This window comes from Magallana gigas, chromosome 3 (assembly GCF_963853765.1).
Source record: "Magallana gigas chromosome 3, xbMagGiga1.1, whole genome shotgun sequence".
Classification (NCBI taxonomy): Eukaryota; Metazoa; Mollusca; class Bivalvia; order Ostreida; family Ostreidae; genus Magallana; species Magallana gigas.
The window spans coordinates 30,227,388-30,254,762 of NC_088855.1; the positions used below are offsets into that span (position 1 = coordinate 30,227,388).

The 27,375-nt window shown below is 33.4% G+C and overlaps 3 protein-coding genes and 3 long non-coding RNA genes across 7 annotated transcripts; 4 read left to right on the forward strand and 2 right to left on the reverse strand.

The window, feature by feature from the left end:
* Positions 1-25: 25 nt before the first annotated feature.
* LOC136273438 (putative nuclease HARBI1) lies at positions 26-2,852 on the reverse strand. The gene is made up of 3 exons (XM_066077850.1): positions 2,229-2,852; positions 330-442; positions 26-166 (listed from the first exon to the last, which is right to left on the reverse strand). Exons 1-3 carry the CDS (start codon positions 2,656-2,658, stop codon positions 26-28), a joined length of 684 nt encoding a protein of 227 aa, XP_065933922.1. The 5' UTR covers positions 2,659-2,852.
* A 3,879-nt stretch (positions 2,853-6,731) lies between these two features.
* Positions 6,732-11,032, reverse strand: LOC105326203 (uncharacterized). The gene is made up of 5 exons (XM_011426086.4): positions 10,875-11,032; positions 10,199-10,472; positions 9,783-9,927; positions 8,170-8,344; positions 6,732-8,082 (listed from the first exon to the last, which is right to left on the reverse strand). Exons 2-5 carry the CDS (start codon positions 10,455-10,457, stop codon positions 7,588-7,590), a joined length of 1,074 nt encoding a protein of 357 aa, XP_011424388.3. The 5' UTR covers positions 10,458-10,472; positions 10,875-11,032; the 3' UTR covers positions 6,732-7,587.
* Positions 11,033-12,017: 985 nt separating this feature from the next.
* Positions 12,018-14,989, forward strand: LOC105326204 (translation machinery-associated protein 16). 2 transcript variants are annotated; one of them, XM_011426087.4, is made up of 3 exons: positions 12,018-12,064; positions 13,360-13,601; positions 14,005-14,989. In XM_011426087.4, the coding sequence occupies exon 3, from the start codon at positions 14,007-14,009 to the stop codon at positions 14,613-14,615; it is 609 nt and encodes a 202-aa protein (XP_011424389.3). In that variant the 5' UTR covers positions 12,018-12,064; positions 13,360-13,601; positions 14,005-14,006; the 3' UTR covers positions 14,616-14,989. The 2 variants fall into 2 exon arrangements, with proteins under 2 accessions (XP_011424389.3, XP_034336493.2); XM_034480602.2 differs by lacking the exon at positions 12,018-12,064 and adding an exon at positions 12,239-12,261.
* Positions 14,990-18,729: 3,740 nt separating this feature from the next.
* LOC105326206 (uncharacterized) lies at positions 18,730-19,944 on the forward strand. The gene is made up of 2 exons (XR_002199369.3): positions 18,730-18,936; positions 19,384-19,944. It is a non-coding gene; the product is annotated as an uncharacterized lncRNA (long non-coding RNA).
* Positions 19,945-22,057: 2,113 nt separating this feature from the next.
* On the forward strand, positions 22,058-23,559 carry LOC136273364 (uncharacterized). Its single transcript, XR_010711555.1, has 2 exons — positions 22,058-22,572; positions 23,020-23,559. It is a non-coding gene; the product is annotated as an uncharacterized lncRNA (long non-coding RNA).
* A 2,109-nt stretch (positions 23,560-25,668) lies between these two features.
* Positions 25,669-27,170, forward strand: LOC105326207 (uncharacterized). Its single transcript, XR_899837.4, has 2 exons — positions 25,669-26,183; positions 26,631-27,170. It is a non-coding gene; the product is annotated as an uncharacterized lncRNA (long non-coding RNA).
* The last annotated feature ends 205 nt before the right edge of the window (positions 27,171-27,375 follow it).

Below are 27,375 nucleotides of genomic sequence, written 5' to 3' on the forward strand. Positions count from 1 at the left end.
TTAGTCCCCGAGTTTAAAAGTACAATCATGTAGTATGATTGAAGGGATAGTTACCGTTTTCAAATTTTTGATAGAGACCAGAGGTTCTCCAAATCCTTGCATCATGGCAGGAACCAGGCCAACGGGCACACAATGATGTGATTCGAAAATTTGGATCACATACCATCTGAAATTTCCAAAAAAGCTGTGATCATTTCATTATTTATTATTGTCATAGAAACCCATAAGTTTGCTTTTAATTGTATTTAAACAATATCTTTTTTAAAGAGAATTTTAGAGATGTGAGATTAGGTATGCATATGCATGTATCTGCATGTTTTAATGAGTACCTGAACATTAAGACTATGGAAACCTTTCCTATTCACATAGTCTGCCTCATTAGCTGTTGGTGTTGAAATGCGAATTTGGGTACCATCAACGCATCCTATAACTTTAGGGAATCCTGTCAAAAATAAATGATTTAAGTTAAAATAACATCTTCCCTGTTATTAGAATACATTTTTCTGTCATCCATCTGTCATTATAAACTTTTCACATTCTCAACTTATTATTTTGAACCACTGGGTATATTTGGATCAAACTTAGCACATTTATATGCATCATTTGATGAAGGTGATGCAATTTCATTGAATGGCAATTTTTAAAAACATTGTTAAAAATTAGGAAAATTTAGAATTGTGTGTGGGAGCATCCTCATGAAGTATATTTTTAAGTTTTTTCAAATCATGACCCCATCCCCCCAAGCCCCCCCCCCCCCTCCGTAAGGAAGAGGCCATAACGGGGTGTTATATAAATAATGCCAATGTATATGCCTTATAACTCTAACTGTACTGTAGATCAAAGCCTAATAATCTTATATATATATATATATATCTTAATAAAATAAAGTAAACCAATTGTACTATCAATCCTTTTTTCCACTGCTCTTCATATATTTTATCAACAGTTGTTCTATTTCATTGTGCATAAAATTATGTTAAATTTTGAAAATATTATAAATAACATTTTTGGGAAGTCTGCATAATAGTGAGCATTATAATTTGAGAAAAAAAAATGTAAATACTTTCTTTTTTTAAAATAAAGTTATTTGAAATTGAATATTGAATATGAATTCTGTTTTTTTTAAATTAGTTCTATTTTTTTTAATCAGATTTGAAAGTTTAAAGTTAAATGATACCTAGTTTTATATTTCTACAACAATTTCATGTTAGCAATGAGGAAGATGGAACATTTGTTAATTAAAATGCAACTGTATATATATGGATTATCGCATTAACTCAATTATCATTATCTTTTAATCTATAGACTGATAAATGTGTGTGAATTTTAATGTTGATATGAACTAGTATAAATAATTTAAATGAAATAGTGTTAATGAAAATAAGTGGTAGTAGAGGACAATGCCCCCCCCCCCCCCCCCCTTACTCACACACACACAATTTGCAAATTGTTTAATCTATCATTTTATTTGATTGACAGAAGTTTTTGTTCACTCAGAAAGTTTAAATAGGATAAGAATATATTTTCATTTTGCGAAATAGGAAAGTGTTTGTATTTTTGTTCCATATGTATTTAATTCTACTCCGGTGTAATTTTATTCATTTACTAAAAGGTGGATCCGCCCTTATTTTGTTTCTTATCAAGTACTCCCCCTTGCATCTAAACTCTCGTTACGAAGGAAAACACTAAGGTGCTATTTTTGCACACGGCTTTTTCATCGAGTCAGTATGAGTTTGGTCTTCGGAAAAATTGCATGTAACATGTGGCGGTACAGTGTAAGAGACAAGGAATTTTATTTGAAAAAGCAGGCACGTAGCATCAGGGGGGGCCAGGGGGGGCCTGGCCCCCCCACTTTTTCTCGCCGGAACAAATTTTTTAAAATTAACATATAAAAAAATGAATTATAATGGAGTTGCCCCCCCCCCCACTTTTTTGGAAGTTAGTAAAAAAATGATATGAAAATAAGGAAATGAATAGTCAAATTGAAGTAAACCCCCCCCCCCCCCCCCACGGATTAGGAATTTCATGATGTGGAGGAAAAAAAATTTTGGTAGGGAAGATTTTTTGTGGAAGTATAGTTGACTCTACCCCTCCCCCCCCCCCCCCCCCCCCCCCCCACGGATTAGGATTTTGAAGATTTTTGGATGGGTCTGGCCCCCCCACTTTCAAAAACGATGCTACGTGCCTGAAAAGTAAGATATTAGTGTTTGCAATGTTTGTGCTTTCACCTGCAACTCGTCTGAAGCCCTCCTTCACTTTCGTTGCAATTTCTCCAACAGGGAAGACGAGTGTAGCTTGCGCAAAAACAGCAATGATGGCAGCAGCGACAGCCTTGACCGATCTTCCTACTGAGGATTCGGAAATCCCGAGGCTGTCTCCAATCAGCCGAAGATGGGCCCCAGTTGCTACAAACCGTAGAAACAGCAACACTTGCAACAGTGGAGGCACTGGACTGTTCCTTTTGGTCGCTGTTACGAGTTGGTCGGAAACACCATTCACAAGGAAGTGAATGGTGTCGGGGCGAAATCTATAGCGCTGGTAGATTTCAAAGTCATCCAACGACTCCAAGGGATTACTACGATCTCTAAAAACCCTTGGTCGGACTAAAACATGACGTCGTCTGCGATTTCTTGCTAATCGTCTGTGTACGGCAGCCATTTTGTTTGCTTGAGAAAATTCTTAAGTCTACTTTTTTGTATACTCAAATATTTGAGAATAAAACAGAATTTGAGAATTTTTATTTTGCTCAACTTTTTTATGGCGGCGACTGAGTCTGAGAATTGAGGTGTTGAGAATATTCTCAGACTTGAGAACATTCTCAGACTTAAGAATGTTTTATGGCGGCGGACCCAGATGTAATAAGCAAAAAGTACAAACAAGTGTTCATTTTCGAGTCTCCTATGTTGCTAAGTGAATTATCACCCAGAGCAAGAGGAAATATTCTCCAAACAAACATGCATGTACAACGCAACTTTTAAAGTGTGCAAATAAAGCTATGGGCATATTTCATTGCACAAAATGAATTTAAAATTTTGTAAATCCTTAGCTGTCTTATTGTCATTCTTTTGTCTGGTTTAAAATGAAACCTAACTTATCCATGGTGATACGAAGATTGTTTCTGCACGTAAATAATACTTAAGTAAATCGTCATTGTCATTGCTGGTGTTAAGATGCTTTTTTTTTGTTGGTGAAATAATTGGACCTAAGAAAAAAATCATACCATAATTTATTATAGTATAATATTATTTGTCATGGAAAAGCGGTTGCGCTGAAAAAGACAGCGATTCCGGAATGAAAAGAAGTGAGTTTTGTCTTCAATGTCTATGGACAAAAAAAAGAACTTATTATAATGCGTCTTGTCAAATACATTTCTGTTTATATCTTAGTATACATAATATCAGAGACAAAATATTGCTTAAAGCTCTCAGTCGTCTGTGCATAATAAGCCGAAACAGTTTTATAATTCATTACTGAAAAACCCTACTAAAACGGTCTGTCAAATGCAATGAACGTCTTAGAAAATGACGTTTCTTTCGATTTTTTAGATTTCATGGCCTGCCTTATACTATTAATGTTGTATAGTCCTTTTGGGAAAGAAATAAAAATAAATAGGGCCATAAAGAGCAAAGATAACATCTCTGTCCTCTTTTTATATATATGACTATTCCTTATTATTGCAGACATTTGCATGTGGAAGGTCCATTCTGTCGTGCAGGGTTTTTTTATTTACTCTCGAGTCTACCATTAGGTACGTAAAAGTAGAACCAATCTATTTCTCTTCTCCTCAGAAGAAATATGGGACAACGTACATTTTTGTACTTGAAGGGGGTTAGAATCTGTAAATTATGCCATTAAGGATCGACCGAAATAAGATTTAGTTTTGTCTTTGGCTGTATGGGCCACTTAGGGCAGTTCATATATTTGTCATAAGATATTACGTTAATGGACCAATACGTTCTCCAACCTTATTGCGCAATGCACATTACATAAGACAGGGAAAAAAATTGCATCGCTCGGTGTCAAACAGTGTTTAAGAGCATACACTTCAAGAATGCATATTTGTATAACAGTACTAGACAAATTTGACTTGAGCCATGGGGAGAGATAATTTTGTAAAAATATTGCATTATGTAATGTTTATAAAAATCTAAAACAGCGTCATTTATAATTGCCTGAAATGGTTATATTGTCTAGCATCATTTATTTATGATAAGAATAAACGCACATGTATGTTTTCAAAACTGGCTATGTAAGATCATAATGAAATATAAGTTATATTTGAAAAGGATCGTTCAAAACTACTTCCGACATAACCCCCCCCCCCCCCCCCCCATTCCGTATACGGTAAAGGTTTGTTATCGAACCGGTCTAAATCTTATGGCTTCTGAATATCTTTGAAAAATGATAAATTGAAACCATTTTTTTTCCGAATCTGAGCCCTTTCTATTATTATTCTTGATCCTAAATATGGCTTCATTGTCAAGCGCTCTGAAGTAATGAGATATATATATTAAACCAGATGTTCATTTTGTAAACAATGCAGACATTTACTTTTTATATTAAAAATCAACGTTTTATTGAATCAAAACTCTCCAATTTCAGTATCTTTTTCTTTTCTTTTTGTTTTGTATTGTTTGTTTGTTTGTTTTTGTTTTTGTTTTTTTTTTTTTTTGGGGGGGGGGGGGGGTTTCAAAAATTCCTTTCAGTAATGTTATGAGATTTTCTATTTCGTGTAGAGAACATTTATCATGCTGTTCGATCATTACGTTTATAGGCAACAGAAGTTAGTAGCATGCCTTATTTCAATACCATAGTTTGCAAGAAACGCACAATGGCAAAAATAGTACTGTTGTAATTAACAACACCATGATGTTTTACACACTTCCTTTTTTTTTTTGATAACGCAGAAAAAGGTTACAGATGACTGTTCAATTCCCATTAAACATAGAAAGATAAAATTCTAACATCTTATTCATATCAATTCGATGGGACAGTAAACGCATTTTTGCGACAGAAAACATCTATCAATATGCTTTGATTGTTTTCTATACACCGGGGAGATTTGTGGGGCGAGGAACTTGGGTGTCAAGACTTTCAATTACGTATTGATCTTCGGTAAAATCATACACGTTCCCGTTCAACTGATATAAATTCTGTCGATGCATGCAACTGTCTGCAGAATCAGAAAACACGCAAGGAAAGAATCTTTTCATGATCATTGCATTATTAAAAATCATGAAAACCATTAAAAAAACCCAGTAACACTAAGTGATCACATATGACCTTGATTTTGTAACAAGGTCAAGTCAAGGTCATTTACAATTAGTCGTAACCGATCGATCATAGGGTAGCTACTTATATTTTAAAACATTATTATTTTTTTCATTTTTGAAGCAAATTTGTATCAATATAGTTCCACCAAATTGAGAAAAATAGCAGTTAGCTGTAATAAACATGTCATTTAAAAATTTTGATTATTCAAGAAAAAAAAGAATTATAAAATAAAACCAGATAAATTATGCAAATACAAATACGCAAACGATATCATTCTTCAATATCTTCAATGTAAACATCTGTATTAATTTCACTAAAAGAATTCAAATATATAAAAAATGAAAACGAAAATAAAATTATATGGAAATTTCTCTAGAAGGACATCGTCGAAAACACAGTTGATAAATCTTTGTTCCCCTCAATCTGGGATAGAAAGAGGAACAAAGCATGAACACACATGGGCATCCGACGTTGATAGAAAGATATGATAGTGACTTTGGATTGACATTGAAAATAGAAGAAATGCGATTACAATTTGACACTGCAGGCCTTCTGTGTCAACACTTCTCTCCTGAGTTGCTTATTATATATTTACATTTTCCGTTTATTCCTGTTACGTTCAGGTGAAGTCCCTATAGCTTGTCTCAAGATAATATTCCAGCATCTTTTTTTAAAATAAAAATACACATTGCCTGTTAAAGAAGTGCAATTAAAATCGATGAAAGGAATCTTCATCAAAACATTATCATTTTCACTCGGTAAAATTCACAAGAACGAAAACCGATTTCTTACGGAGATTTATAATGGGAAATGTTTACATCTTTCCTCCACTTGGAAGTTATTTGGAATACCAAGCACAATTTTTCAACGTTATTGCCCGGGTACATTCCTCACAAATCCTCCCCCGTAGAATTTTAATTTTAACCGTGTATAGAAACCTGACAAGCCAGAGGGGGGCGTTTGAACCAAGAGGTATTTATGAATATAGAATAATTTAAGAAAATGTGCGGCAAAAATACCGTGGGACAGACTATAGTTAATTTGTGAAACGTATAATATACATGTAAACGCCACAAACTACTTGTGACATGTGAAATCTTACACTTTCAATCGCTACAATTTGTATTATTTTTATACGATATTCATCTCATTTAATGTATCAATAAAGTTTATTCCACAAAAATAGCTTTTAAAACAAAGATTTTCTAACATCAAAATTCATCAACGGTCTTTTTTAATATTAAACGTTAAGTGATTTAATTTTGATGTCTTCGCTTTTATTAATAAGTTACCAAAGATAAATCAGCATATTAACGCACTAACACGTGTTGTTCCATCTGCTCAAAGCTTTCGGCGCGACGACGCCAAAAAAAACAAACTCAAATCAAATTCTCAAAGATCATCAATGAATAATGGTATCGGTTAATACAGACTATACAATGAATACTCTATAAATATAAAGATGTTGAATAATTTATTAATAATAGTCTAACAAATAGTCGGATGACCAGCATCCTATGTAAATCAAATGAAAAAAATATGTATTTAACACTGTGAAATGTTCGTGGTAGTCATTGTTAGTAGATTTTTCGTGGCTTTATCACTTATCCGCGAATTCAAACCCAAAAGAACTTGGTATATTAAACATTTATAAACAAGAGGGACATATTTCTTTTCGGGGCAATCCTCCTCCAAAATACATCCCCGCGAATAAGTATTTTTCGTTTTTAACAAACCACGAAATCAGTCCACAGTATAGTTGGAAAACATAATTCTGTTTGATGAATACGACTCATAAAAATTATTTTAGAAGTTTTCATATCTACGTTGTATACGGATAAGTAAAAAATCGGACGGGATTTCAAAAAAATAATATGTAGATGTAGTAAAATAACACGAAGTAATGATGAGTTACTGTAGATAAAATACAGAGAAAATAAGGAAAATATGACAATGATTAAGGCTTCATGTGAACATCTACATTGTAAAACAGAAACAGGCATGGTTTTATGACCCGTACATAAAAGACGAATATTGGACGGATTAAAGTTATAATTGCAAGTAAGGTCATAAACTTACTATCCAAGAACTTTAATTAAGGAATAATAAATCAATTTTTTAAATATGTAATGGCCATATTAAGTTGCAGGAGTATAATAGTTAGCAGACATGAAACTACCATCTATCGTAGTTTATGTTACTTGGTTAGTTTTTATTATGTCAATTATACATGTTTGTCAAGGCACAGTGTATCGTGTGCACTAGAATCAAATAAAAAACGCAACACTGTTTTTGCCTGTAAATTCGTGCCCTTTACGATGTGATGTTGAGCGTGTAGGATCCACTGTCGGAATAAGTGTCAAATATTTTCTCTTCGAATATGTACATAACGATACACGCCAATCCAATAATCCCAGAGAAGAATGTGGCCCAATATGGCGCTTTGTTGGACATGTAAATTACGCCAAACAAAAGGCCGTTGATCATCCATACTCCGGAAATCAGGTAGAAGAAATACTCCGGAATCTTCCAAAATCCTTCCCGACCCCAGACGTTGAATTCAACAGATCGAAGATGGAGGAAAAAAATTAGAAAAGCGGCGGTTAGAACAACCAGGATCATGTTCAGGATTAGAAGGATGTGCGCAGGCGTTACTCCGCGCAAAGTTGTGCGCAGCTTCTCTGCGATCACAAGAAGGCCTTCCGCCAATTTCCCGTTGTTTTTATAGGACACAAATGTCGTCTTGATGTAATCTATGACATCAGAGGTCACGAGACTATTTGCTTTGTATCCCACTGCAACATGGACCTTGAAATTATAAATAAATCAGACTCTTAGATTTAAATAAAACATATTCAGAAAGCACAACACCAATACCACAATAGTGCAATATACCTTGTTCAAATCCTCGGCATAAAAAATGACGACGTCATTTCCGCATGAACCGAAGGCCCATCCAGTTCTGAGGTAGTCGCCGAAATTTTCAGCGATGGCTGTCTTCTGGCTGTCTGAGAGTGCACTGGCGGTAATGTTTGTAACCGGTTGAAGCTCTCCACAATTGTTGATGCAACTAAATAAATAAATCCAGTGGCGTCACATTCTTTCCTGTACTTAATTCAACGCAAAAAATTCACCGCCGTTGATGAATTGATCACAAAATCGTATCAAAATATTGACCTTAAATTTTATTTGAAAATGGTTTGTTAATAAGAAATAGACATCTTTTTTTTCTTACCTATGTTCCTTTTCACCATTGATTAACGTTGTAATATGATACAAAGAAAAATGCCTCGAGTCAATTTTGTATGTGATAAGTTTAAAGATAGTCGAGTTATCTTTCGTAGTGTATCCACACTTTTCAAAAAATTTTGTACTTTTTCATAACTAAAATTTTGCGTTATTGGCTAATTAGCTAGGGACGTGGTACATGTATCTAACCGGAGAGACATGATTAGATTTAGCTATTGATTTTAAACATTATCAAGACAGTATTGTTTAGTAACAAAAAGAATTCTCGTGACGATAATCATCACCCCTGCGAATGTTATTGTCATTTAAATTTTAGACCACGTGGCTATATTTGACCCTTTCAGTTTCGCAGTAAAAATCGAGCCTCGTGTTTGTAGTCCATTTCATAGAATCTAGGTACTTGTAGTCAATTATAAAATCTAAACGTTTATTGGTTTTAAACTTTATCTTCATTAATTGGTGAATTAAATGTGTTCTAGAAATAAATGTAACAATACAAAAAATAGTTTTTTTCTGCTGTTGCAACAATTTAAATGCTTAGTAGAGATCCCCCTAAAGGTTTTATTTTTGATCCGCGCCTGACCTAGTAATATCATCAATAGTGAAACAGACTATACTATTTTATGCAGAATGTTCCTTGAAAATGGCTCGATATACTAAGTTTTTATGCAAAACAGACACCCATTGTTTTTTTTAAAAACATGGTATTGCACACAACAAGCATCAAACATGGCTATGATTTTATTAAGCAACCCAATGTTTATATTTTCAACCACTCTACACGTGATTGAATACGAACGATAACTCTGTTCTGAGTATCATCGTTTAATTCAAATTTGATTTAAATAACATAGATCAAAGTAGGATATGATTTGAAAAACGATCAGTTCTTACGTATTTTGAGCATATTATCCGAACACATTTACTTCCGTTCGAAATTTCACAGGAACTGAACAAATCTCGGTGAAGTCTCGTGAACTTTCATTCGAGCACCTCTGGATTTATTATATACTTAGCAATGATAAAGAAATCATTCCGAACACATTCGCAGGGGTGATCATGCTGCAATGTCATTGATATGATTTTCCACTTGATAATGAATGAATTGACCCAAATATAGCATACATTACTGTCACCCAGATAGTTTTGAACTTTCAACAGGAAAATACTCTAGTAGCGAATTTGTCGTAATTATATACATGTTTAACTTCAGTACCGTTATCTAGAAATTTTGTTCCATAAAATTTGCTAAAACTTACAGACTGGCGGACGTTAGGTCCGCGATGCGTGTTCGATTGACGAGAGCAATGGACACGGTAAAACTTTCGGAGTCTCCGTCAGCGCTGCTACAGAGTGTGGAGGTGTTCGCTTGGATGTTCCGAAGAGCCAGATCAATCCCATCAACTACAACGAATTTATAATAATTGTTTGCATTTTATCAACGACAGAATCGCGGTGTTTTTATCAAAAAATATATATATATACAATGACCATTAGAAACGTTTCGAAAATTGTATATACAGAGGATCGATGAACCTCCGCCGAAAGTGACTGAAAGATACAGTAAATGAATGGCATATACCATGTAGGTTTACCAATCTGTTTACCTTCCAAACATTTCAGTTAAAATTCAGTTGACCGAATAACACATGTTTAATGTGTGACATCTTCTTACTTTCGAGTTGTGACGATAAGAGTCCATCCGGATCACAAAGGAAATGTTCCCCACTTGTGTAGGTCAGGCCACAGAGGGCGTAGTCAAAGCTGGGGTTGGGGAAGCCGCAGTGTGACCAGACTTTCTGCTGGGTGGTCGGGTCAATGGTATAGGTGTAGCCCTGGTAGTTGAGGGAGGTATCTGTACAGCCGGTGTAACCTAGAGAACCCTTTATCGCAGCCCCTAACAGATAGCAAATGACAAGCCACAATGAATTCATGGTCGCAGATGATCCCTGAAATAAGAAATTTGGTGTTAGGAATAAGACGATGACAGGTGACAGGTGAAGTCAAACAATCTCTTCTTGTTTGAAAACATTGTAAAATTCTCTCTCTCTCTCTCTCTCTCTCTCTCTCTCTCTCTCTCTCTCTCTCTCTCTCATGTTTAGAGTCGCCAAAGGACAATTTGTAAACATTAAAAACGTCCGCCATCTTGAAAGAAACAAAATATTTTCATTTGAACTGAAATGGAGATTCCAGGTAAAACATATTATAAAATAGTAATTTAATCAAGAAACTATTGTGAGTAGACAAGGACAATGTAATTCTTTACCAATAAACCTTAATATGGTAAAAAAAATTCAAATCTGTTAATTTCATATCGGAAAAGCCCAGTCAATTGAGTTTTATTGACTTACCTCGATAAGGGGGAATTTGTCTCGGGTGTAAGCGACTTGATCTAGCCTTGGAATTTAAATATCGATCACAAGATCGCTCGCTGTGTGAAATCTGTGTATTCAATTTCAATGGGCAGGAAGTACTGTTTAAATGTCTTTCTTCGATCGAGAGTGTATACTATGAATTAGTCTGTATTTCAAATATGCCAAAACTTGTCGCATCTAACATAAATGCGTCTGTCCATGTTTACACATTAGCAACATTTCTTCCAGGTCAATCTTTTACTGGGTGCTTTTTTGTCATACACTAACAAACACTTATTTCTGTAATAAAAGTTCATCCTATATCGTGATAAAATATAACATACATGCATAGTGAACTCTTGTTACATAAACAAATCCCTGTGCAGTCAAATTAAAGAAATAAACTGAACATCGTTTATCTGTAAAATTGAACCAAAAAAAAAAACCTTTCTTTTTATATCGTATCATTCCATGGCATATATTTCTTGATACACGGCTGAATAAAAATAGCGCAATCACAGGCACCTGGCTGACATTATATATTTTCCTCATGATAAAATCATACATCCTCTACCAAATAATTGGTAGAGGATGGTATACAAAATTCTGACATTAGTCAGTACAAATTATGAAATACTTCTGCTGATGCAATGTTACAGTTATTAGAAAAATTTGGACATTAACCACGGATCACATTTTATATATTATATATGCTATATATTTTTTTCATAGGAATACAAATCAGGAAATTTTTTATCTGTTCATTGAATTTGGCTGTAGAAAGCGCCCGTTATAAATGTAACTGTTATTTCAATCATGCGCGGATCTAAAAAAAAAAAAAAATCAGAAAATATCCGAGGGATTATTTTTTGCTTGTGGGGTGTCCGGGGCTATTTTCGGTAATTCTGACATGTAAAAATTTGTAAGTTTGATTTTTTTAAATTTCTTTCATAAGACTGTTATTAATAAAAACAAAATAAAATGAATATACCCCCGTAGAAAAATTTTTTTAGACTCCCATCTAGATTTGAGGTTTATTTATATATTCAAGATTATTTAATAAAGCTCTATAAAAGAAAATCATACGGAAATATTGATTCTTTATTTCGGAATTCATTACGTCTCATTTGGTTTGTTCTTTTACAGTCCATAAAGTGTTTCCTGCATGATCATCACACGTGAATTTGGTAGGTACAGTGTATTTCGTCAGTTTGACTAGATTTAAGACTAAATAATTTATAGAAATTGAACTTTCCTATTGATGATTGATTTAGGAAAGCTGCAGGGTTTTGAAATTATGACTTTTTTTGCCAAAAACTTCAATTGACCTTCAACTCAATGTATGACTAAAGGACTTGTCGCTCGATAAAGTAGACAGATAGTGGTAAATTTTATATTATTATGATTTATAATGTGGTCAAATTATATTTTAAAAAGTGTAGGCACCTAAACTCCAATTCGACCTCTACATGAATCCTAAATCCACCCATTTGGTTAACACGTTCAATTTAATTAAGTTTAATAGGTGAACGCTGTTATTCTCTTTTGAGAAGTGGACAGGCATAGCCTACATCCACTTTTCTTCGCAAGCCCTCATATTTTGATTCTGGAAAATATGTAAATGTCGGAACCAAAGACGGTTAACACTTCGACTCATTTCTCGACTCCAGTTTCCCTGAATTTTCGTAACAGACCTTTTATTTCTACATTTTAAACATTATGGCATCCATATATCACAAAAAAATCAATACTAACCCGTTGTCAAATCATTTTCCCAACTTCTACATCCCCGGTTTAAATTTTGTGTATCACATTGTTTATCTAGGTCAGCGCGGATTAAATGTTTATGTTTCGGATAAAATTGGAAATCTATTTAAGACAATAATGTCGAAAACGTAACTGAATCAACTTAATCTTACAATGTACAAACGAATACTGAGTCACAAAATTACAAAGTGGTATTTCTTCCCTTTTTAACCATCTCTTTTGGTGACAAATTTTGCTCTATACAGCTGTTTTTAAACATTAAAACGAACATTGATTACTATAGCATCCAACAAAGATTAAAATAAAGAGTTTTCATTGTGTTATGTGAAAAAGTTACATATTTTATTGTATGCATTTTGTTAATTTGTCTTAAGTTGTAAAACCGTTCTATATACCTCTGTAAATTATAAGAAAAATACCTTTTAATATAAAGTCTACTACGGAACACTATTTTCCGTTTTTTCCGACTCTAAATTTTCTACTTTTTTAACCACCTATAGTGAGTGATCTCATAATTTAAACCCGGAAAATAGAAGTTGAGAAAATGATTTGACAGCGGGTTAGAAGCTGACGTTCTTATATGTTGTAGAAGAAGGTGCACAATATCTTCTTTTAGTTTACCTTGCATCAAATTTTTATGATATAACTATAAACAATTAATGATAATATATTTTAAATCGCACATGTCAAGTACATATATTATTTTCTATTTCAGATTGACATGCGTATCAATTGGAAACATCCAGTGATCTTGACCCTCATAATCGGAGTTCCAGTGTCACATTTTGGGGTTTCAGGATACAGATATTTCACCAGCAAAGGTGAAACGGAAAGTGACAGTCAGGATAAAAAGTTGCAGCAGTTATATGAAGAGAAATTAAAGGCACAGAGTAGTGAAGCTAAATAGGAGAATTGACACAAGAGTGACAAGAAAAACCTCAGCTATATAATCAGAAAGTAAGTACATATTTTATAATTTAATCAAGAAGACTTGTACATTTATATGAGTGACTTACATATAGAATCATGAAATTATTTGAGTTAATTCATGATGGCCCAATTATTTTTGTGTATGTACATGCACATGCATATGAAGTTGGTATCCATCACTTATCTATTTTTATATTCAATGAATCATGAACCATACTACATGTTTTTTAATTTCTCTAATTCTTTTTAAAAAAGTTAGAATTCAAGGAATAAATGTCGTAAAACAACTTGGTTAAAGATCGATGGTATTCCGTTAGTACTGATCCCCAAAATATGATATAATGGATTATATATGTACCATGTTATATCTTTGGCATGTACATGTACCGGTACATGAATTGGTTTCTAATTAGTTTTATTTACAATTCAGAGATGCCTAAAGCACCAAAGACTAAATTGGGAAAAGTGAGAACAGAGAAAGTGATTCATCCAAACAGTAGGAAAGCTGCATATTTGGCAGGGCAAGTGAATCGCAATGAGAGAGTGCAGATATCTAAGCAAGCGTCATCTCTAAAGTTAGAAGTCCTGGCAGAAAAGTTACTCTGGTTTAAAGAGAGACTAGATCCTGAAAAGAAAGTGTTTACAAAATCGGATTTTGGTTCCCTAGTACAGGAGTACTTACAACGTTTTAATTCTGAACTTGAGCAGATAGATATTGTTCGGAGTGTAGGCAAAAGACAGGGAAATCCTCACAGTTCAAGAGAGAATGCTGTGAAATTGACCATTGAACGGGAGAAGAGACAAATCGATGAGGGGTCATTTGAGGTTCCACATGTATTCAATGCTAAAAACTTGGCGTTCTTCCGAGCTTGGAATGGGGAAATTAAGTATGTTAAGAATATTAAGTTGAGCAAAATATCAAGTAAAGATTTAGAAAAGGGCTCTACTGAAGATGTCAGTGATGAGAATGAAGAAATGGAGGAAGAAGAGGAGGAAAAGGTGAAGGAAAAGGTGAAGGAAAAACCAGAATCTGCCACTTGAATGTTTAATCATTCTTTGCAATTTCAAGTCTTGAATAATTTGAAATTGTTTTTAATTACTTTGTTGTGAGGCAGATTGTAAATAAATGTTAAGATTACCATGAAGAGTTTTTAATGCATTTTCTAATCTTGATTCATTATGTAGTATCTGAGTTGTCTTTCTTTGTTTAGAAACATTATATATTGCAAAGTTCTGCTTGTTAATTATCGAGGTTTTTTGTTATCATTCTTTCTTCATACATGTATCATGTCATTGTTTTTTTATGGCTCCAACTGTCTGGAGTTAAAGAATTGATAAATAAAAATGACGGAAGTTGTTAAACAGCGATTAAATGAAAAGTTGGAAAATATATTCTATTCACACTAATAATAAATTTGTGTAACAAAAAGTCGTATGTTACGCTTATATTTTTGACCATTTAAATATGATTCCCCCTTAGTAATGGTTTTGTTTTATTACTCAAGGATCTCCCATAAAATAATTTTGCAAGTCAAGTTAAACAGTTAAAAGTGAAACTTAATCAGTTGTACAGTAAAAAGTTCTTCCTCATTTAACGGAAGACGTCCTTATTCAGCAAAGGACAGTTCGATCATTGATCAATAAAAACAAATCAAACAATCGAATTCTTAGAAAGGAACTTAATTTGTTTGTTTTTCATCCAGAACGAAAAGATGGATTTAACGTAAATAAAGCAACGTCAGACCTTGACAACACAAAGACATGATGTCACCGTTATTTAAAAAAAAAACCCAGTGACGCGTCATGCAAACCCAGAAAGAGACCAAATCTACATGTATGTCAGAATAAAACAGATTTTTTAGATTGTCCTACTCTTGGCAAATGTACTGAAATTTTTATTTTGAATCTTATTTGCTATATTAAGTCAGCGATATATATTGAAGTCTATATGTATAATTATGGAATGAATTCAATATAAATTATTTGTTTTATATAATATGAAATGGTTTGGGGCAGTTTACGCTTTATGAACCGCGAAGCGGTTTATTAAAAAAGCGTAAACTGTTTCAACCATTTTATATCGTATAAAACTAATAAATATTGAATTTATTGCTTATAATTTAATTTTTTACTCTTCATTGTAGATAAAAACGGTCATTTGACCTTTAAAATGACGTAAAATTGTACAAAATTCAAACGTAACGTCAGGCGTATTGATACGTTTTTGACGGTAGTCTTACTTTGACGTAGGCAACATTCTTTATAAATACGATATAAAATAATTTTTTAGCCAATCAGAAAGCGCGTTACAAGGAGAATTAAATTATTTACATTTGCATCCCCTAAGTACGATTCCCTCTATCGTGTATGTAAATTCATGCATGTACATGTATAAACCATAAAATGCTTTCTTTGGTGATTCATGTGGGCTATGAAGGTCAATTTTGCATCAATTCCACAAAAAAAACCAAAACGTTTCATTTTGATTTTGTTCATGTAATCTAAAATTAAATAATTGTTATACAGCATATGAACTATCTTTGTAATGCAAATCAGGAATGCGACACGCTAGATAGGTCGAGGATCACTATCATGCAACCATTAGGCATTGCATATCAGTCAGTCAGATTAAAACAAATCCCCGCATGACAACAAATGAAATTAAAAAAAAATAAGACGGGAAATGTATTTAATATAAAAAAGGGGTTTAAGGGTGCTTTCTGTCAAAATATATTTTAGATTAATCTGTGAAATAGGTATTATTCTGTGTAACAATAATCGCAAAAATCTGGACGTCGTCATCTGCACTGACTTAACAGATCATGCGCGGATCCAGAAAATTTGTCAAGGAAGGGGGGGGGGGAGATGTCCGAGGGACATAATTGTTTGCGCGTGAAGGATGGGGGTTCAAGGACTATTTTTGGTATCTTTTTTCTGGAAATTTAAGAAGTTTGAATCTTCTAGTTACTTGACCCCTTCCCATGATCCACGCATGAGATAAAGTTTCTATGTGAAATACACTACGTAAGGTGTTTTTATCGAATGAAAATGAAGTGTTCACTTAGTTAACGATGAAATCAAACGTCGATTAAATGTTTTATATTCGTCATGTACAACTTGTATGAATTTTCAGGGTGAATGAACTGCACTAAAGCCAGAAGAAGACCTTAGTACTAGAATGACGTCTGTAACCGATATTTGGGTAGTCATGTGTCAAAGTAACATGATAGGGGGTAGGAATTATGTTCTTTTTATAAAAATGTTTGTTAAATATAGATTCTACTGGTAAAAATTAAAAAAGCTGATGTAATAGTATACTAGTAAAGTAGGGCAAATTTCCAAAGAGGTCTAAAAAAGTAACCAACTTTAACTTGTTGCATTATATACATTGTATTGCTGATTTGTACCTCCCTGGGTTTTGTATGTACGTGTATTATGGAAAATCCATATGAAAGCCTTGAACCCTTCAGACGTACAGATAATGAAATCAGCCCATATTTCTTTTTATAGTATTAGAATAAATCGGAATTCGTTGACAACGTTCATCTTTGATTTGTTTTGGGGTTTTTAAAAGGCGGATTTTTAACTTTATATGCCTGTAATATTTACTTAGTCCTGTACATAATAATTTAAACCGTATCCGATATATAGGTGAGACGAGGACTTTAAAAGTCATTATAGATAATCGAGCACGGGCATACAATAAGTACACACAGACCAAGACAGGCAATTTACACAACAGGTGCTTGTTCATACATGCAGTTCGCTCATTTACTGTAAACAATAATATTGTTATTTTTAATATCGGCTATAGTAAATGAGCGCACTATATGAAACAAGCGTGTGTGGTTTACAAGACTCAGTATAATTTGGCATACTCTAAAACCCGGCCTGGCCATTACTTTTGGCCTCAAATTAAGTATGACTGTGTCAAATAACAAACGACAATGCAGGCAATACACCTGATCCTAATGTAATAGATAAGCGGCGACAAAAGGGTGATATCGAATTTCTGCTGGGGGGGGGGGGGGGGCTTAATCGGTGTTGACAGGTAATATAAGCAAATTGAAGTGCATTGCACAGTGATAGAAGTTTGATGCTATGTACAAGTTTACAATTGTTTGAGATATTTATAAATCCTTCACCAGGTCAGTCTCTTTAAATGATGTTTTACTTTTAAAGGGGGGGGGGGGAGGGGGAGGCGGCTCTTAGTTTTAAAGCGAATCACTTTGATATTGAAATAATTTATTTCAATAGTGGTTAAGGATGCGGTTCATTACAACCATTATTGAAATAAAATATTTCAATAGTGGTAGGTATGCATGTCATCTTAAAGCCTATTATTACACTTTCGGTTCCAGACGACAGGTACTCGGGTGGTATGGAAAACATGACCATACAGAGGTAAATCAAAAAATATCATTATTTAATAGGAATTCATCATCTCATGAGACATACTTCTTATATTAAGAAATTCTCCTTCCAGAAAGGAGGGTATTACACAAAGACGGAATAATAGATATAAAGCTGAAATGCATCAAAGCCACTAATGAAATACTTTATTTCAATAGTGGTTGAAAGAAAACGCATCCTTAACCACTATTGAAATAATTTATTTCAATAGTGGTTGCAACACCAGGTCAAATTTTGAGGCACGGCCAAATTTTGGGCCAAGCCAAATTTGAGGCCAAAAGTGAGGCTAAGCTAATTTTGAGGCTAAGCCAGGTTTTAGATTATGCCGTATAATTCAGGTTAATACGAACCAAATGCATCCTAAAATAATACTACATATATGTAGTACTTAATTGTTTTTATTAAAAGTACCATGTTTTTTATTGGGTTTTTTTCTGATCATGTTTCTTTAAAACAGCTCCACTTAATTTCAATTATTTCAACCCAAGTACACATGTAACATGTTTGCTAAAGATTAATTATAATATTTTTTCAATATATTTTCCTTCAGATCCTCTTTTTGGTGTCTATATGAAAGCCTTAATGATCCTGTACGTAATACTTTTTTGAAACAGCTGTGGCATTAGGATAAGATCATAAACTGTGCTGTCGATATACTAGTATCTGCTCTAAATTTAAACTACAACCAGGAAACCCCTATAAACAGAGACGTCGTCAATATTTGCACTGGTACATACGCACTTGTTGTCATTTGTAAGCCGACAGACAGAGGAACAACAATGTGACTGTTAAACAGAAAACTAACCACAAATAGAAATAATTATTCAGACCAATACATCCAAAATGGCTAAATCATTGCCTCCAGTATCAGCTGACAAATCTGCCATGGACACTTTCTATGTTCCCGGAAAAATACGGGTCCCTCACTATGGAAAACAAGTTTCTGTCCGTAAGTAAAATAATGTCATAACATCATATCATACCAAAATTTAATCAAGGTCTGAAAGTTATGGTATAGTAAATAAAAAAGCTGCATGTACTAAATTCAGATATAAGTAAGGTCTTTTCCCAAGAAAAATGGCGTTATTTTTACAATATTCATATTTTCTTTTAAAATAAGGCGGATAGGTAAATTGCTTGTCCAAATTCAAAATGCAAAATGTGAAAATTACAAATTCATTTCCGAGAAATATGTAAAACGTGTATATACAGCATATGAAAGTGTTTCTGTAATACGATAGATTTAATATACCAATTAGTACATGTATATATCAATAAAAATTGTTTTTGCGATAAAACTTAACCATTATTAGTATAATATTTTATGCGCTGAAACATGTGTCTTTGACACATAAAGTGTACACTGTGTTAAACATCAAAACTGTTTCATTAATAGATCCTGAGGTAAATGTTGATGAAGACAGTGACCAAGAAGACAGTGAGCAAATCCAAGTGTTCAGTGAGAAGGACAGTTGATTCGAGCGACCTCTTACGGGACTCATCTCTTAGGAAAGACTAAGCCGATTCATAATTCAAGCACATCCGAAGAACAGATTCTAACAAGTCTAAGGTAACCTTACGACGCCCAAATAAATCCCACATAACTTCCGTCACTGCTCATAAGTTGCTATGCACATGCAAACTGCAGAGTTTCGGCTATGGATTGATGAAAGATTAAAGGGACTTCCTTATTTATCGCCATTTGAGTGAACAGCTTTAAAAAGTGTCCGTATTGCATATGACATTTAAAAGTGTGAAAGGACTAAAATGCGTTTAGAAAAGCAAGCATGAAGACCAGTAAAATGAACGCTGTTTAAAGACGAGAACGTCAAGTTGACATTGCATGTATACGTTACGTATTAACGTTCATTTGTAAACTGATTGTTACGTGAACAGTCATACACTTCCATTACATGCATTTGTATTTGTTTCAATAACATTAAAGTAATGAAATCATGCTTAGCATTTTTTTTTCAATTTGTGCCTTTATATTACCTGGTAAGTATCATTCCTACAACGAAAAATGCAGGTTTATTTGTTGTGACATTACACAATAATCAGGATTACAAGAAAGTTTATACAAATTACTTAAGAACAAATATGATTAGAAACAGTGAAGTCAGGTATACACAGGTGATAATGAAAAAATTGAAAAAAAATAAATAAATAGAAAACAAATAACTCACAGTTCAGCTAATTTTAACGATATCAGCGATCAAACCACTACAGGGCATTGGACAATGTTCATTGCAAGAAATACGTCAGATAGTAAAGGGTTTTTAAAACAATTTTTCAAAATCTTTTTGTTTTGTTATCTTTAATGCTATTTGAGCAGTTTCACGAGTTACACAAAATATCTCTTAATTACTTTTATAATGCCTGTTTTGGAAAATTTTTAAACAAATTACATCGATTGCACAGTGGCAAAAAACACAACTAGGTTTATCGAAACATAAAATCAAATACGTGTAAGAAGCCGTATTGATATTGTTTCATTGGGAAGAGATACAAACGATAGCTAACATGGTAAATGTCGTAATGTTTGTTATCACATGTTGTTAGTGTCAACAAAATAATGACGTAGGCTTTGCTATTTTCTTTAGTCACTTACTCTCTACTAGAAATCAACATTTGTCTAATCTTAAGTTTTACCAACGTACTTAGAACATACGTCACTCGAGACAAGCGTTCCTTTCCATTCCATGGTTCCGTTATAATGGTCCATCTATTGTTTTCTGGGTTTTTTTGCTATTACTTTTTAAGAAACAAAATCCGATAAGTTGTTTTGATTTGTTTTGGGTTTTTTTAAACGGCGGATTTTTAACTTTATATGCCTGTAATATTTACTTAGTCCTGTAAATAATATTTTAACCGTATCCAATATATAGGTGAGACGAGGACTTTAAAAGTCATTATAGATAATCGAGCACGGGCATACACAAGTACACACAGACCAAGACAGGCAATTTACATAACAGGTGCTTGTTCATACATGCAGTTCGCTCATTTACTGTAGACAATAATATTGTTGTTTCTAGTATTGGTTATAGTAAATAAGCTCACTATATGAAACAAACGTGTGTGGTTTACAAGACTCAGTATAATTTGGCATACTCTAAAACCCGGCCTGGCCATTACTTTTGGCCTCAAATTAAGTATGACTGTGTGAAATAACAAACGGCAAAGCATGCATTACACCTGATCCTAATGTAATAGATAAGTAAGTGACAAAAGGGTGGTATCGAATTTCTGCTGGAGGGGGGGGGGGGCTTAATCGGTGTTGACAGGTAATGTAAGCAAATTGAAGTGCATTGCACAGTGATAGAAGTTTGATGTTATGTACAAGTTTACAATTGTTTGAGATATTGATCAATCCTTCCACCAAGTCAGTCTCTTTAAATGATGTTTTACTTTTAAAGGGGGGGGGGGGGGGCTCTTATTTTTAAAGCGAATCACTTTGATATTGAAATAATTTATTTCAATAGTGGTTAAGGATAAATAAAATATTTCAATAGTGGTAGGTATGCATGTCATCTTAAAGCCTATTATTACACTTTCGGTTCCAGACAACAGGTACTCGGGTGGTATGGAAAACATGACCATACAGAGGTAAATTAAAGAATATCATTATTTAAAAGGAATTCATCATCTCATGAGACATACTTCTTATATTAAGAAATTCTCCTTCCAGAAAGGAGGGTGTTACACAAAGACGGAATAATAGATATAAAACTGAAATGCATCAAAGCCACTAATGAAATACTTTATTTCAATAGTGGTTGAAAGAAAACGCATCCTTAACCACTATTGAAATAATTTATTTCAATAGTGGTTGCAACACCAGGTCAAAATTTGAGGCAAGGCCAAATTTTGGGCCAAGCCAAATTTGAGGCCAAAAGTGAGGCTTAGCTAATTTTGAGGCTAAGCCAGGTTTTAGATTATGCCGTATAATTTAGGTTAATACGAACCAAATGAATCCTAAAATAATACTACATATATGTAGTACTTAATTGTTTTTATAAAAAGTACAATGTTTTGTATTGGGTTTTTTTCTGATCATCTTTCTTTAAAACAGCTCCACTTAATTTCAATTATTTCAACCCAAGTTATTACACATGTAACATGTTTGCTAAAGATTAATTATAATATTTTTTCAATATATTTTCCTTCAGACCCTCTTTTTGGTGTCTATATGAAAGTCTTAATGATCCTCTACGTAATACTTTTTTGAAACAGCTGTGGCATAAGGATAAGATCATAAACTGTGCTGTCGATATACTAGTATCTGCTCTAAATTTAAACTACAACCAGGAAACCCCTATAAACAGAGACGTCGTCAATATTTGCACTGGTACATATATGTAGACGATATCGCACTTGTTGTCATTTGTAAGCCGACAGACAGAGGAACAACAATGTGACTGTTAAACAGAAAACTAACCACAAATAGAAATAATTATTTAGACCAATACATCCAAAATGGCTAAATCATTGCCTCCAGTATCAGCTGACAAATCTGCCATGGACACTTTCTATGTTCCCGGAAAAATACGGGTCCCTCACTATGGAAAACAAGTTTCTGTCCGTAAGTAAAATAATGTCATAACATCATATCATACCAAAATTTAATCAAGGTCTGAAAGTTATGGTATAGTAAATAAAAAAGCTGCATGTACTAAATTCAGATATAAGTAAGGTCTTTTCCCAAGAAAAATGGCGTTATTTTTACAATATTCATATTTTCTTTTAAAATAAGGCGGATAGGTAAATTGCTTGTCCAAATTCAAAATGCAAAATGTGAAAATTACAAATTCATTTCCGAGAAATATGTAAAACGTGTATATACAGCATATGAAAGTGTTTCTGTAATACGATAGATTTAATATACCCATTAGTACATGTATATATCAATAAAAATTGTTTTTGCGATAAAACTTAACCATTATAAGTATAATATTTTATGCGCTGAAACATGTGTCTTTGACACATAAAGTGTACACTGTGTTAAACATCAAAACTGTTTCTTTAATAGATCCTGAGGTAAATGTTGATGAAGACAGTGACCAAGAAGACAGTGAGCAAATCCAAGTGTTCAGTGAGAAGGACAGTTGATTCGAGCGACCTCTTACGGGACTCATCTCTTAGGAAAGACAAACGCCGATTCATAATTCAAGGGCATCCGAAGAACAGATTCTAACAAGTCTAAATTCCTCATAAATTCCGTCACTGCTCATAAGTTGCTATGCACATGCAAACTGCAGAGTTTCGGCTATGGATTGATGAAAGATTAAAGGGACTTCCTTATTTATCGCCATTTGAGTGAACAGCTTTAAAAAGTGTCCGTATTGCATATGACATTTAAAAGTGTGAAAGGACTAAAATGCGTTTAGAAAAGCAAGCATGAAGACCAGTAAAATGAACGCTGTTTAAAGACGAGAACGTCAAGTTGACATTGCATGTATACGTTACGTATTAACGTTCATTTGTAAACTGATTGTTACGTGAACAGTCATACACTTCCATTACATGCATTTGTATTTGTTTCAATAACATTAAAGTAATGAAATCATGATTAGCATTTTTTTTTCAATTTGTGCCTTTATATTACCTGGTAAGTATCATTCCTACAACGAAAAATGCAGGTTTATTTGTTGTGACATTACACAATAATCAGGATTACAAGAAAGTTTATACAAATTACTTAAGAACAAATATGATTAGAAACAGTGAAGTCAGGTATACACAGGTGATAATGAAAAAATTGAAAAAAAATAAATAAATAGAAAACAAATAACTCACAGTTCAGCTAATTTTAACGATATCAGCGATCAAACCACTACAGGGCATTGGACAATGTTCATTGCAAGAAATACGTCAGATAGTAAAGGGTTTTTAAAACAATTTTTCAAAATCTTTTTGTTTTGTTATCTTTAATGCTATTTGAGCAGTTTCACGAGTTACACAAAATATCTCTTAATTACTTTTATAATGCCTGTTTTGGAAAATTTTTAAACAAATTACATCGATTGCACAGTGGCAAAAAACACAACTAGGTTCATCGAAACATAAAATCAAATACGTGTAAGAAGCCGTATTGATATTGTTTCATTGGGAAGAGATACAAACGATAGCTAACATGGTAAATGTCGTAATGTTTGTTATCACATGTTGTTAGTGTCAACAAAATAATGACGTAGGCTTTGCTATTTTCTTTAGTCACTTACTCTCTACTAGAAATCAACATTTGTCTAATCTTAAGTTTTACCAACGTACTTAGAACATACGTCACTCGAGACAAGCGTTCCTTTCCATTCCATGGTTCCGTTATAATGGTCCATCTATTGTTTTCTGGGTTTTTTTGCTATTACTTTTTAAGAAACAAAATCCGATAAGTTGTTTTGATTTGTTTTGGGTTTTTTTAAACGGCGGATTTTTAACTTTATATGCCTGTAATATTTACTTAGTCCTGTAAATAATATTTTAACCGTATCCAATATATAGGTGAGACGAGGACTTTAAAAGTCATTATAGATAATCGAGCACGGGCATACACAAGTACACACAGACCAAGACAGGCAATTTACATAACAGGTGCTTGTTCATACATGCAGTTCGCTCATTTACTGTAGACAATAATATTGTTGTTTCTAGTATTGGTTATAGTAAATAAGCTCACTATATGAAACAAACGTGTGTGGTTTACAAGACTCAGTATAATTTGGCATACTCTAAAACCCGGCCTGGCCATTACTTTTGGCCTCAAATTAAGTATGACTGTGTGAAATAACAAACGGCAAAGCATGCATTACACCTGATCCTAATGTAATAGATAAGTAAGTGACAAAAGGGTGGTATCGAATTTCTGCTGGAGGGGGGGGGGGGCTTAATCGGTGTTGACAGGTAATGTAAGCAAATTGAAGTGCATTGCACAGTGATAGAAGTTTGATGTTATGTACAAGTTTACAATTGTTTGAGATATTGATCAATCCTTCCACCAAGTCAGTCTCTTTAAATGATGTTTTACTTTTAAAGGGGGGGGGGGGGCTCTTATTTTTAAAGCGAATCACTTTGATATTGAAATAATTTATTTCAATAGTGGTTAAGGATAAATAAAATATTTCAATAGTGGTAGGTATGCATGTCATCTTAAAGCCTATTATTACACTTTCGGTTCCAGACAACAGGTACTCGGGTGGTATGGAAAACATGACCATACAGAGGTAAATTAAAGAATATCATTATTTAAAAGGAATTCATCATCTCATGAGACATACTTCTTATATTAAGAAATTCTCCTTCCAGAAAGGAGGGTGTTACACAAAGACGGAATAATAGATATAAAACTGAAATGCATCAAAGCCACTAATGAAATACTTTATTTCAATAGTGGTTGAAAGAAAACGCATCCTTAACCACTATTGAAATAATTTATTTCAATAGTGGTTGCAACACCAGGTCAAAATTTGAGGCAAGGCCAAATTTTGGGCCAAGCCAAATTTGAGGCCAAAAGTGAGGCTTAGCTAATTTTGAGGCTAAGCCAGGTTTTAGATTATGCCGTATAATTTAGGTTAATACGAACCAAATGAATCCTAAAATAATACTACATATATGTAGTACTTAATTGTTTTTATAAAAAGTACAATGTTTTGTATTGGGTTTTTTTCTGATCATCTTTCTTTAAAACAGCTCCACTTAATTTCAATTATTTCAACCCAAGTTATTACACATGTAACATGTTTGCTAAAGATTAATTATAATATTTTTTCAATATATTTTCCTTCAGACCCTCTTTTTGGTGTCTATATGAAAGTCTTAATGATCCTCTACGTAATACTTTTTTGAAACAGCTGTGGCATAAGGATAAGATCATAAACTGTGCTGTCGATATACTAGTATCTGCTCTAAATTTAAACTACAACCAGGAAACCCCTATAAACAGAGACGTCGTCAATATTTGCACTGGTACATATATGTAGACGATATCGCACTTGTTGTCATTTGTAAGCCGACAGACAGAGGAACAACAATGTGACTGTTAAACAGAAAACTAACCACAAATAGAAATAATTATTTAGACCAATACATCCAAAATGGCTAAATCATTGCCTCCAGTATCAGCTGACAAATCTGCCATGGACACTTTCTATGTTCCCGGAAAAATACGGGTCCCTCACTATGGAAAACAAGTTTCTGTCCGTAAGTAAAATAATGTCATAACATCATATCATACCAAAATTTAATCAAGGTCTGAAAGTTATGGTATAGTAAATAAAAAAGCTGCATGTACTAAATTCAGATATAAGTAAGGTCTTTTCCCAAGAAAAATGGCGTTATTTTTACAATATTCATATTTTCTTTTAAAATAAGGCGGATAGGTAAATTGCTTGTCCAAATTCAAAATGCAAAATGTGAAAATTACAAATTCATTTCCGAGAAATATGTAAAACGTGTATATACAGCATATGAAAGTGTTTCTGTAATACGATAGATTTAATATACCCATTAGTACATGTATATATCAATAAAAATTGTTTTTGCGATAAAACTTAACCATTATAAGTATAATATTTTATGCGCTGAAACATGTGTCTTTGACACATAAAGTGTACACTGTGTTAAACATCAAAACTGTTTCTTTAATAGATCCTGAGGTAAATGTTGATGAAGACAGTGACCAAGAAGACAGTGAGCAAATCCAAGTGTTCAGTGAGAAGGACAGTTGATTCGAGCGACCTCTTACGGGACTCATCTCTTAGGAAAGACAAACGCCGATTCATAATTCAAGGGCATCCGAAGAACAGATTCTAACAAGTCTAAATTCCTCATAACTTCCGTCACTGCTCATAAGTTGCTATGCACATGCAAACTGCAGAGTTTCGGCTATGGATTGATGAAAGATTAAAGGGACTTCCTTATTTATCGCCATTTGAGTGAACAGCTTTAAAAAGTGTCCGTATTGCATATGACATTTAAAAGTGTGAAAGGACTAAAATGCGTTTAGAAAAGCAAGCATGAAGACCAGTAAAATGAACGCTGTTTAAAGACGAGAACGTCAAGTTGACATTGCATGTATACGTTACGTATTAACGTTCATTTGTAAACTGATTGTTACGTGAACAGTCATACACTTCCATTACATGCATTTGTATTTGTTTCAATAACATTAAAGTAATGAAATCATGATTAGCATTTTTTTTTCAATTTGTGCCTTTATATTACCTGGTAAGTATCATTCCTACAACGAAAAATGCAGGTTTATTTGTTGTGACATTACACAATAATCAGGATTACAAGAAAGTTTATACAAATTACTTAAGAACAAATATGATTAGAAACAGTGAAGTCAGGTATACACAGGTGATAATGAAAAAATTGAAAAAAAATAAAT